This window comes from Amborella trichopoda, chromosome 9 (assembly GCF_054954075.1).
Source record: "Amborella trichopoda isolate Santa Cruz 75 chromosome 9, AtrichopodaSantaCruz75HAP2 v2.0, whole genome shotgun sequence".
Classification (NCBI taxonomy): domain Eukaryota; kingdom Viridiplantae; phylum Streptophyta; class Magnoliopsida; order Amborellales; family Amborellaceae; genus Amborella; species Amborella trichopoda.
Genome location: NC_142344.1, coordinates 6,904,310 through 6,916,543, shown reverse-complemented (window position 1 = coordinate 6,916,543; position 12,234 = coordinate 6,904,310). Strand labels below are relative to the sequence as shown.

Sequence of the window (12,234 nt, the reverse complement as noted above, 5' to 3'; positions counted from 1 at the left end):
TGTGGTAGACGGTTTCTAATGGGGTCTCCATGATATGTCTGGGTAGTTGTTGTAACGGGTCACATTCCTATTATATAGGGATTGTGGGTAGAATAATCAGGGAGGTGGTAGAGGGTTAGTAAGGGGATATAAATATCTCATTGTAATGGGGAGAAAGGGATAATTGTCAATATCTTGTGCTCAGCACTTCAAGAGGTTTAGTTTCTCTCGAAGAAACTACTAATTTTTTCTCTCATATATCTCTTCTTATACTCTATCTTGGGTAAAACTTACTTCTCAAAATAGGTAAAAGTAAGAACAAAGGGGTGTCTCAAGAGTTGAGATATCTAGCCTAGGATTTTGATGTAAACACTTTGAATAAACAACAATGTCAAACTCGCTCAGCAAGTCAAGCGCATAACAATTTGGTATCAAAGTCAGGCATGGCGGATCAATGCATTGAACGTTTGGCGTCCAAGATAGGGAGCTTGAAGGACAAGATGGACTCCATGCAACAGATGTTCGCTGCAATCAATACCCGCCTTGATTAAGCGAGGAACAACCGCAAAAATGGTGAATTTTCCCACATAGGGAAAAAGCATATGGGACTATTTCCGAATGGCAATTCGGGGTCCGTTGGAACCTACCTTCCGTGAATGGTCAAGTTGGACTTTCCCAAGTTCAATGGAGAAGAAGACCCCACTAGTTACGTATGTAGAGTCGTTCAGTTCTTCGAATTTCATCATACACCGGAAGAGGATCGAGTTCCCCTTGCCTCATTTAACTTAGAAGGTGATGCTCAATTGTGGTACCAGTTGATGAAGGAAGAGGGTGGGATTGCCTCTTGGTATGAGTTCAAAAGTATCCTCCATGCACGTTACGGCCCAACCCAATTCCAAGATTTTTTTGGTGATCTCATAAAGCTACAGCAAATTGGCTCCGTACGAGAGTATCAAACTCAATTTGAGCGTCTGTTAATACAGGCCGGACGATTAACACCATTACAGCAAATGGGGTGTTTCATAAGCGGGCTCAAAGAAAGTATTAAGATGGATGTGCAGGCTTGTCAACCGGCAACTTTGACTGCGGCAATAGGTCTCTCCCCGCCTTTATGAGCATTGCCAACTGAACACCAAGAAGGCAGTGCCTTACGAACCAAGGAAAACCGGCACCAGCCAGTCCAGCTCGAGTGGGTCTTTCATGCCAATTAAAAAGTCTTCAGCAGAACTCAGCGAACGACGTGCAAAGGGACTTTGCTTCAATTGCAACGAAAAGTTTAGCCCTGGCCATCGTTGCAAGAAGCTATTCCTCATCGAAGGGAGCTGGCCAGACGAAGAAGAGGAGGAGGAGGCAGAGATACACACAGCAGACGAGGTACCTGAAATCTCTCTCAATGCCATTTATGGGGCAAAGGCTCCAGAGACCATGCGTGTTCAAGGAAGTTTGGGCTAACAAATGGTAACTTTTCTAATTAACTCTGGTAGTAGGCATAATTTTTTGAATAATACTATTGCACGGAAAATGGGCCTAACTTCTAACAGTGAAGGAAATTTTGAAGTGGTTGTTGCCAATGGTGAAAAGCTTTCTAGTTTTGGACGTTGCAAGGCTGTTTGCATGATGCTACAAGGAATCCCTCTGGTGGTGGATCTCTATCTGTTACCGTTGGAGGGTTGTGACGCAGTTCTCGGAGTGCAGCGACTGAGCACGTTATGCCCAATCACATGGGATTTTTCCAAGTTACGGATGGAATTTACTTTGAATAGAAAAGAAGTCTCATTACAACGATTGAAATCAACTGATAATAAGGTGGTGTATATGGACGAGATTAGCAAGGACATCAAAAAAAGGGGAGAAGGGATCTTGTTGCAGATATATTTACTTTCTATAAAAGGCACGCCAGGTAATTCTACATCCAAATTTTCTCATCAATTTTCTAATAGCCAACTTAGCAAGCTATTACTCTCGTTTGAGGACATTTTCAAAGAACCACAAGAGCTACCCCTGAAGAGAGCACACGACCACCGGATCCCTTTGAAAGATGGAAGTAATCTTGTTTCTGTACGGCCCTACAGATACCCATATTATCAAAAGCCGAGATAGAAAATATGGTGATCGAGCCATTGGAATATGGGGTGATCAAGCCTAGCAACAACCCTTATTCTTCACCGGTGCTATTAGTAAAAAAACATGACAACTCGTGGAGGATGTGTGTCGATTATAGGGCTCTATATCAGCAACAGTGAAGAATAAATTTCCCATACCCAATATTGACGAACTTCTGGATGAATTGCATGGGCCCTCCTTTTTCACAAAGCTTGATCTTCGGTCAGGGTACAACCAAATTCGCATGCAACCAGAAGATGTTGAGAAGACCGCTTTTCGCACCACCATGGCCATTATGAATTTCTGGTAATGCCTTTCGGGTTAATGAATGCCCCCTTCTACTTTTCAATCTTTGATGAACAATCTTTTAAAAAATTACCTACGAAAACTCATATTGGTCTTTTTTGATGACATTTTGATTTATAGCAAGAATTGGGAAGACCATTTGAAGCATATTGGTCTTGCACTATCTGTTTTACGGGCTAACCAGTTATTTGTAAAAGAGAAGTGTGCTTTTGAGCAGCAGGAAGTGAAGTATTTGGGGCACCTCATCAGTCACGATGGTGCGACCGTAGATCCAAAAAAATTGCAGTCATGGCCAACTAGCCTAAGCCCACAACATTAAAAGCTCTCCGTGGATTTTTGGGATTAACAAGATATTACCAAAAATTCATTCAAAATTACAGTAAAATTGCCGCCCCATTAACCAATATGTTAAAAAAAAGATAGTTTCAAGTGGGAACCGCAGTCCGAGGTATCGCTCGAGTAGTTGAAAATGGCAATGACGCTATCCCCAACGCTCGCCCTGCCTGATTTTTCAAAAAAAATCATCGTGGAATGTGACGCTTCTGGAGCTAGGATTGGAGGGGTGTTGATGCAAAAGAAGTGACCCATAACGTTCTATAGTCAGGCTTTACATGGTAGAAATTTGTTTTTATCCACTTATGAAAAAGAAATGTTGGCTTTGGTTCTTGCAGTACAGAAGTTGTGGTAATATTTACTTGGGCAACAGTTCATCATAAGTACCGATCACCAGATGGCCTTCCAAACTCAAATGGTAAAACTACTATTTTCGTCGTTGTGGACGGCCTATCCAAAGCCGCCCATTTCATTCCAATCTCCCATCCCTATACAGCAACATCGGTGGCTCAGATATTTTTTAATCATGTTTTAAAATTATATGGAATGCCTAAGTCCATTGTTTGTGATAGAGATCCAGTGTTTACAAGTGTTTTTTGGAAAGAACTCTTTAACTTGTAGGGCACTGCTTTCAACTACTCATCAGCCTATCATCCCCAGACCGATAGTTAGACCGAGGTGGTGAATCGTACAATTGAAATGTACCTCAAGTGCTTTTTAAGCGACAGACTCAAGGAGTGGGCACGTTCGATTACGTGGGCCGAGTATTGCTACAATCCCATCCTGCACACCGCCACAAAGAAGACTCCCTACAAGGTGGTCTATAGGTGTGCTCCACCCACGTTGTTGTCTTACATTCCTGGTACAACTCGAGTGAGTCAGTTGATCGAGAACTCTAAGATCGGGACCAAGTTCTCAAGCTACTACGCGAACAGTTGCAACTGTCCTAGAACCGAATGAAGAAAGCCTACGATATTCACCGAACTAAGAAGAGCTTTAATGTGGGGGATTTAGTGTATCTACGCCTTCAACCCTATCACCAAGTTTCGATCGCCCTTCGGAGAAATCTTATGCTCTCACCACGATACTATGGACCATGTGAAGTGATCCAAAAGATAGGACAGGTGGCCTACAAACTCTTGTTGCCCAATGGTTCAAAACTCCATCATGTGTTTCATGTGTCTTGCCTTAAAGAGAAGGTTGGAACAGCAACGGTGGCTCAAAAAGATTTGCCAATTGTTCAGGAAGGAGGAGACGGCATGGTACCTCAGTCGCAAGCCATTCTTGATCGTCGCATTCGGAAGCATCAAGAGGAAGTCCTGGTACATTGGACGGGTCTCGCACCTTCTGAAGCCACGTGGGAGAATCTGAAGGCACTTAAGTTAAGGTTTCCTGAAAATACCCTTGAGGACAAGGGGGATTTTAGAGGGAGGGAATGTTACGTTCCTAGGCTTAGTTTATTTTTCAATAAAGTCTCATGCTTAGCACAAGCAGCTGTTGTTTAGGTAGTACTGTTCACTTGTATTTAGGAGTTTGTTGTTTAATGTTAGGAGTTGTGGTAGACGGTTTCTAATGGGGTCTCCATGATACGTCTGGGTAGTTGTTGTAACGGGCCACATTCCTATTATATAGGGATTGTGGGTAGAATAATTAGGGAGGTGGTTGAGGGTTAGTAAGGAGTTATAAATATCTCATTGTAATAGGGAGAAAGGGATAATTATTAATATCTTGTGCCCAATACTTCAGGAGGTTTAGTTTCCCTCGAAAAATCTACTAATTGCCTCTCTCGTATATCTCTACTTATACTCTATCTTGGGTAGAACGTTCATCCCAAAATAGGTAAAAGTAAGAACAAAGGGGTGTCTCACGAGTTGAGATATCTACCCCAAGATTTTGAAGTAAACACTTTGAACGAACAATAACGTCAAACTCGCTCAGCAAGTCGAGCCCATAACAACTTGCAGGGCACGTGGCACAACTAGAGCACCGAGACTCCCTTTCTAGCACCTTATCCTTTGTCCTCTCTTCTTTGCACAACTATACCTATTGTTTAGACACTGTCGTAGTCATGGAATATATTTTTTTCTCTTTTTTTTCGAAGTATTAACGGTAGGAATAAAACCTTGAACAAAATGCATTCTCAGGTACCTTGGGGCTTCACTCATAGGGTGTTCATAATGCTACCAACGATATAAACATGGCCAAAACTGCCATGCATAATGTCCTGCCCTCTATTCCCACCGTTAACATTTATTTGAAAAAGAAAAAAAAAACACATAGACATTTATTTAAAACAAAAAAGGGCCGGCAATGACTTCAGACCAAAGACAAACTTGCCAAGTATTGTCCGACCATAAATAGTCATGTGACCCGGAACACATCTCCACCGTTCAAAGTCCATGCCCAAGCCACCGAGATGAGGCATCTTCACATAAGTCCAAACTTTTGCTGATGCCCCTCCGATTCTAACACCTCTAAACCCAATCAGCTCTAACCCTCAAGGGGACGACTTTCAAGTGCAGAGGCCAATTGTTTTCGGCCCCAAAAGAGATTGAGCAGGACCTCCTTCCAAAGGTCTTGAGTCTTCCAAGATCTGTGACTAGGATGTTAATGGGCCAGGATGCCCACGAGTTTTCAGACTGGCTCAGCTCCACCTTGGTTCTGGCCATTCTTGGTTCGGACTTCATATATTCTAAGATGAATTCGGGTTAGCCCAAGTCCGAAATTTTTCGTAAGCTTTTAAAATAAATTTTTGTCCGACCTTTATAAAAAGTGAGGTCCGATTTTTCGGGATCAAGTAGGGGTGAGAATTTACCCTATTTGGATCCGAAACTTGAATTTCGGATCCTATCTGGATCCATATATGGATCCAAGATTTGGATCCGATGGGTCGGATCCGAATCTAAAATTTGGATCCATGTAGGTACAAGTGGACCCGATCAGGATCCGACCAAATATTTTAAAAATTATATATTATTTTATATATAAGATATATACATATATGATATATAGCATTTTTTGATATATATTATTTTATGGATATAAAATAATTTTTTTGGATCCGATAGGGTCCATATCCAGATCCTAATTCTATATGTACTTTGTAGATCTGGATCTCTGAATGTTCTAGATTGAATTGGATCCAAATCAGGATCCCATATATACTTTTCGAATCTGGATCCTAGTGGATCTAGACCCAGTCTCACCCTAGATTCAAGCCACATAGGCGAGATTTCGGGCTGGGTCCAAATTAAGCTTTTGGGGCCAGCCTAGCCCGGGCCTATGTTACATAATTTCAGGCCTAGTCGGGCTCGGTCCATTAACAGCTCCATCAATGACAATGGCATTCAATCAGCCCAACTGGCAAAATGACACCACCAATGGTCCAATCCTCACATGATGAAGGCACCTACATTGGCATTTAGACCAACAACAATCCACCTCAGTTGCCAACACAGTAGACCATCCTCTTATTGAAAAGCTCTCCACCGCGCCTTATCAAAACCAAGATATACAGTCCAATCCTCTTGAGCCTCGCACTCAGTTAAATTCCCCCTCCATGCCCTCACTAACCCAAGTCTCCTTCACTTTCAACAATGCATTCCTTCCCAAGCAGGTAAACCCTCCACCAATACCTTTTTCCAAAGAAACCAGGTCTACTAAATCCTATTTGGAATGTTTTTATGTCGCCTTAAGTTCCAATTTGCTTAAACTCAAATACAGGATGCAATATATGTAATCTAATAGTTAAGAATAAACTAAGAAAAGATTTCAACAATTTGAATATGACTAAAAATATTAGAAGTAATATTGAAATTTAAAGAAATTTAGAGTATGAGGATTGTGGTGCATGTTGTTTACATATGACATAGTTTTGATCGATGAGACCAGAAATGACATCAACACAAAGTTAAAATTTTGGAGGGATGCTCTAGAATCTAAAAGTTTTAAAATTAGCCAAACTAAGATATAGTATATGGAAAGCAAGTTTAATAATAATAGGAGTAGAGACAAGGAAGTAATTAAGATTGACGGTCAGAAAATACCAAAAATACCGCACTTTCGATATCTTGGGTCGATAATCAAGGAAAATTGAGAGATTGCGGAAAATGTCGCATACAAAATTAAAGTTGGGTGGGCAAAGTGGAGATGAACAACTGGAATTCTATATGATTGCCGCTTAGCAATGATGCTGAAGGGCAAGTTTTTATAGGACATCTGTGAGATCAGCTTTGTTCTACGGGACAAAATATTGGGCGGTCAAAAAATAATATACCCATAAAATGAGTGTAGTGGATATGATGATATTGAGATGGATGAGTGACAAGACAAGAAGGGATATAATTTGAAATGAATACATTTAAAAAAATTTAGGTGTAGCACCAATAGACAATAAAATGAGAGGGAGTAGACTTAAATGGGTTGGCCAAATATGCCGCAGACCCAATACAACACATGTTAGGAGGTCTGAGTTAGTTTAATTGTAAGGCTAGCAAAAGGTAAAGAGATGGCCTAAAAATACATGGATGGAAGTAGCGAGAAAGATATGATGACTTGTGGCCTCTCTGAGGGAATGGCCCTTAATAAAACAGAATGTTAACCATGATTCGTGGAGCCGACTCCGATTAATTGGAAAAAAACTATGATAATGATAATGATTGAAATTTAGAAAAATTTACACTCATGTTCCCCAAAAAAACATCAATCCCCTCAAAATTGAAATTACAATCCTACCACTTTTTTGAAAATTTGAATTTTTCTAAATTTTCCTTATTTCAGACATTGAGTTGTTCCAAACATCAACTTGGGACCTTTATGTTCTAAAGTTGACGTTTCAAGAAAAATTAACAAACGGTCCCACACATCAACTATGAAATTTAAAGATCTGAAGTTGATATTTGAAATAAATTCAGATCTTCAAAATTGTAAGTTTACAAGTAAAAAAAGATAAAACTTGAAACTTTGAACCTTAAAGATACAAAATGTGGCAATTTGGAAAAAGAAATTTAAAAAAGAAGGTATTGACATAGAATACAACTTTTGGAAGAATTTATCAAATAACTATGATATTAGTGTAAATTTCCCTAAATTTAAATTCTAAAAATAAGCTAGTAGAAAGATCATTTGGAATCACCACATAGTGAAAGTGCTTAAACAGTGGACCCTTGAGAAGCATAGTGATGCTTTAATTTAGGGGTGGTAATGGACTCGGAACCGATTGGTAGACCCAACCCCGGTCCAGATATGGGTCTAAAAATTGGACCCATAGGGTTGGGTCCACTGGGCGGGGGGGGGGGGGGGGGGGGGGGGGGGAAGGGTGGGGGGGGGGGGGGGGGTTCCATATTTTTTAGTCTTAATTTATAAAATATATTTAAATATATTTAAAAATGTAGATATTTCTCATTTTTTGTTTGGGTCTAGGTCCAAGTCCAAATCCAAATCCAATTCTAATTGGGATCGGGGTCCCATCGGACCGAACGGATGTGTTACCACCTCTACTTTAACTTTTCTTAAAAAGTTCTCCCAAGTCATGACTTGACTGCCGGAATTTGCGCAAAAAATGAAGCAAACATTGTTCCCACGGCAATATCAAAGAAAGAGAAAGACTAGAGTCTTCACACTCTCTCTCTCTTCATTCAACAATTTTCTCTCACATCAAAGAAAAGGACTTATCTATTTATTTGCTGTCGGTCTGCATTCCTACAAAACGAGGCCCCTTACATGTGAGCCTCCTCATATCTCTTTCAATGTATTTCCAAAAGAAAGCGCGTAGAACAAGGCTTAGGGCCATATTGATGTACTAAGTGCAAGTGACGGTCGGTTTGTTTCCTCTCTTAAAAAAAAATTCGAAAAAAAAATTCCAAAAAGCCGACCAAAATCCAATGGTGGGAAGCCACTACAAACAAAAACAAGATGTGTTTGAAACCCAAGGAGAGAGAAAATATACTGCTATTATAATGCCACTTTTGTGCGTGCCCTCGACTCATTTTTGAAAACTCTCAATCTCTCTCTCTGCACTTCATTTATGTAACGATCCTAAGTGGTTAAAAAGTCTAACTTTTCGCGTTTCATCACCCCGGGTTTTGGACGTACGTAACACTTAACAACTAACGCATATATATATATATATATATATATATATATATATATATATATATATATATATATATATATATATATATATATATGTGGACGTGATGTTTACGCAGTGCACATTCAAGAGAGAAACTTATTTTCCAAAAAGAAAGAGAGAGAGAGAGAGAGAGAGAGTCATTTGGGTGGTATATATGAGAAGAGGAAAAGATATGTAGTGTCAATGGAAGATAGAATCATTGCAGTTGTCTCCCATGTTTTCAAGCTACTGTTTCCCTACGCGGCTTCCCTCATTTGGAAATTTGCTCCCACATTATCACCTCTACGTACTCAGTGCTCACCAAAACCATGTCCATAAATCATCATTCATTGAAAAAATGGGGAATTATTTCTTTGAGAAAAGAAGATATCATTCATTGGAAAATGGGGATGTCTTTCTTTGAATAAAGAAGAGAGAGAGACTCCTCTTGCGCAACAAAACCAAAGGCATAATTATTTTCTTGAAAATTAAACCGTAGGCATAATTAAACGGTGCATAAAAAAATACTAAAAAATTATATTTTAAATTTTACAAATTTATTTTTCTTTTCATATTTACTATTATCTTAGCCTAAATGATGAATCTAAAAAAAAGAAAAAGAAAGAAAGAGAAAAAAAAATCTAAAATGAATTTTTGTGAGGGGCCATATATATGCATATGAATAAGCTGACTTGTGGAAATCTCATCCAATTATAAGAAAAAGTATATAAAAAGACTATTTATTCTTAGTTTAAGGAGATTACAATCACTTTTGTCCGTCATATTTTATATTGGATGACTGTATCATTGACTAGATACAAAGTTTCATAACATAATTTCTCGAATTTTGTAACATGCTCCAAGCCATCCAATTTGAATGTAATTCTTAGAAATGATTATGAACTTATGACAATGATAAATGATCTCATAGTATACAATCTCTAATTATAATTCATTAAGAAATTATGATGTATTTTTCGAAAAAGTTAGGAGTAAAAGAAAAAGGAGAGAGAGAAGTATCTTTCAATATTTTGAATAAAGGAAAAAGTGGGGGTGTCAAATTACCCAAGAACCATAAAAAGGGAAATAGAGAGAGAAAGACGATAGTGTTTTAACTATGGAGAATTGTTTCATGTGGTTTGGATCGTATTTCTACAATATGTGTACCCAAATATAAAGGCACTCCCCTTCAAAAGCACGCATGTTACCTTCCAATCAAATTTTCCACATAATTATACCGCAAGCAATCTTCCAAATGGTTTTCTCAATCTTTGGCAAGCTTAGGAAAGAGAGTTGAGTTACAATACCCTCCACATTCTGAGGCAACTACACAGAAATGCATAACACCACAAAAAACCAATGTCATATCTTAGCAACAAATTGGCAATGCAGAAAGAAGTGAGCCCAAGATTCAGTATCTTTCTTACACAAGAGGCAGACATTCGGAAGAATTTTACCTCTTTTGATAAGATTATCAATGGTTAAGATTTTATCTTGTGCTGCTACGTATACAAAAATTTGCAATTTGTGAGGTATTGGACATTTTCAAGTCTGTGCCAACTGTGGCATAGACCATCTCGACCGGTCATGAAAGAGGAACCTATAGCACATCTTAACGAAAAAGATACCTTCACTTCCCTCTTCCCAAATGACGTACCAGTCCAAGAGAGAACAAAGTTGGCCCGTAAGAGCATCACTAAGCCTGTTATAAGGCAAACGCATGTTCCAAAAAACATGGTTTCCCCAACCCTCACAGATTTCAGTAACCTTAGCATTAAGATTGAGAACCTTCTCAAATAGATCAGGGAACGGCAATTTTAAGAAACAGTTCCCAATCCATTTGTGGTGCTAAAAGGATACATGGTCACCTTTACCAACTATCCACTAAATACTCCTATCAATAAACGGTTTACACATAGCAATTGGTTTCCAAAAAAATGAGGCACACCCACCTCTACCAGATCCCAGCCACATCCCATATCTATCCATCCCATATTTAACAGCCAACACTCTAAACCATAGCTGATCTTTACATTGCATACTTCTCCACCACTATTTGCATAAGAAGACCTGATTCATAAGCTTAGTTCTTCGAATCCCCAAGCCTCCTTCACTTGTAGGAGTACATACTTTATCCCATCTCATAAGATGGAATTTTCTGTCGTCCCCATAAGACCCCCATAAGAAATCATGCAATATCTTCTCAATTTTCTTACAAACAGCTTTTGGCACATGAAGTAAAAACATTTGATATATGGGAAGGTTTGCCAAACAAGACTACAAGATAGTATTTCTTTCACTTAGAGACAGATATTTAGGCTTCCAAAAGTCTAACTTGGTTTGGATCCTCTAAAGGAATTGTATCTTAAGCAGAGATAGACAATCTCTTATCAGAGATTGGCAGTCTTGAATAGGTGATTGGAAAATAGTCCACTCTGCAACCCATAGCATCCATAAGACCTTGAACCACATCCTCCTCACAGTTGATACCTTCACGGTAGTCTTAGAACAGTGAAAGCATAACAGTCTATTGAAAACCATGATGGTCATAGCGAGTTGTAAGTCAAATGTAGTTTTGAAACATCACATATTTAAAGAACCATGATGGTTTATTGGACTATCACGGTTCTAATTTAATCGTTATACCATCGTCATGGGGCATAAGAACCCCTAACGACTATCAAGGTTGTTTAAGTATCGTGATGCCTCAAAATATTAAACCACCCATGACCATCACGGTAGCGAGTCTACCGTGATATCTTCACGGTCCTAAAACTACTGTGAAGGGCTATTTTGATAAAAATAAATAATAATAATAATAATAATAATAATAAAAGGTAGGGATGAGGTTTTAGAAAATTTGGAATTTATTTTCGATGATAAAAAAAATTGAGGTATATTTTTTATAATTTCCTAAAATTTTTCCTAATCCCAGTGTCTCACACAATGTAAATAGTAAATAGAGAAGAGTAACTCAATAAGCAACTATAGAGAGAGAAGGCCCTATATATAGAGAGAGAAAAGGGTGGCAAGATTTTCAATAAAGTTTTTGAGGCTGTCAAGTTCTCTAGAGCGAAAGAGAGATCACAGCTAGCAACCATTGCAAATGAAAGAAGATTGAAGCTCAAGCAACTCCCTCAAGCTCTCTTTATCGAGCAACTTCCACAAATCTCTCTCTCTCTCTCTCTCTCTAAATCCCCCGCCACACCACCTCGCACACAATGTGTGCATTGTGTGAGCCGCGAGTCTCTCTCTAACTGCTTTTCAAAACTCACATCTGTCTTTTGAACCGCCATTGATGCGAAAACCATGCTCCATCCATGATCCAACCGAGAACAACGATACCCCACGTTAGAGAGAGAAAGTCCTTTGCAGAAAAGCTTCAGCACGCCAATGGAAAT

The 12,234-nt window shown here is 39.0% G+C and overlaps 1 protein-coding gene across 1 annotated transcript; it reads left to right on the top strand.

The window, feature by feature from the left end:
* The first annotated feature begins 635 nt into the window (after window positions 1-635).
* On the top strand, window positions 636-1,094 carry LOC148780335 (uncharacterized). Its single transcript, XM_088845965.1, has one exon. The coding sequence runs from the start codon at window positions 636-638 to the stop codon at window positions 1,092-1,094; it is 459 nt and encodes a 152-aa protein (XP_088702091.1).
* Window positions 1,095-12,234: the final 11,140 nt, after the last annotated feature.

Bases quoted from the DNA above. Each gene is read 5' to 3' on its own strand.
- LOC148780335 (XM_088845965.1), top strand. From the start codon at position 636: ATGGTCAAGTTGGACTTTCCCAAGTTCAATGGAGAAGAAGACCCCACT.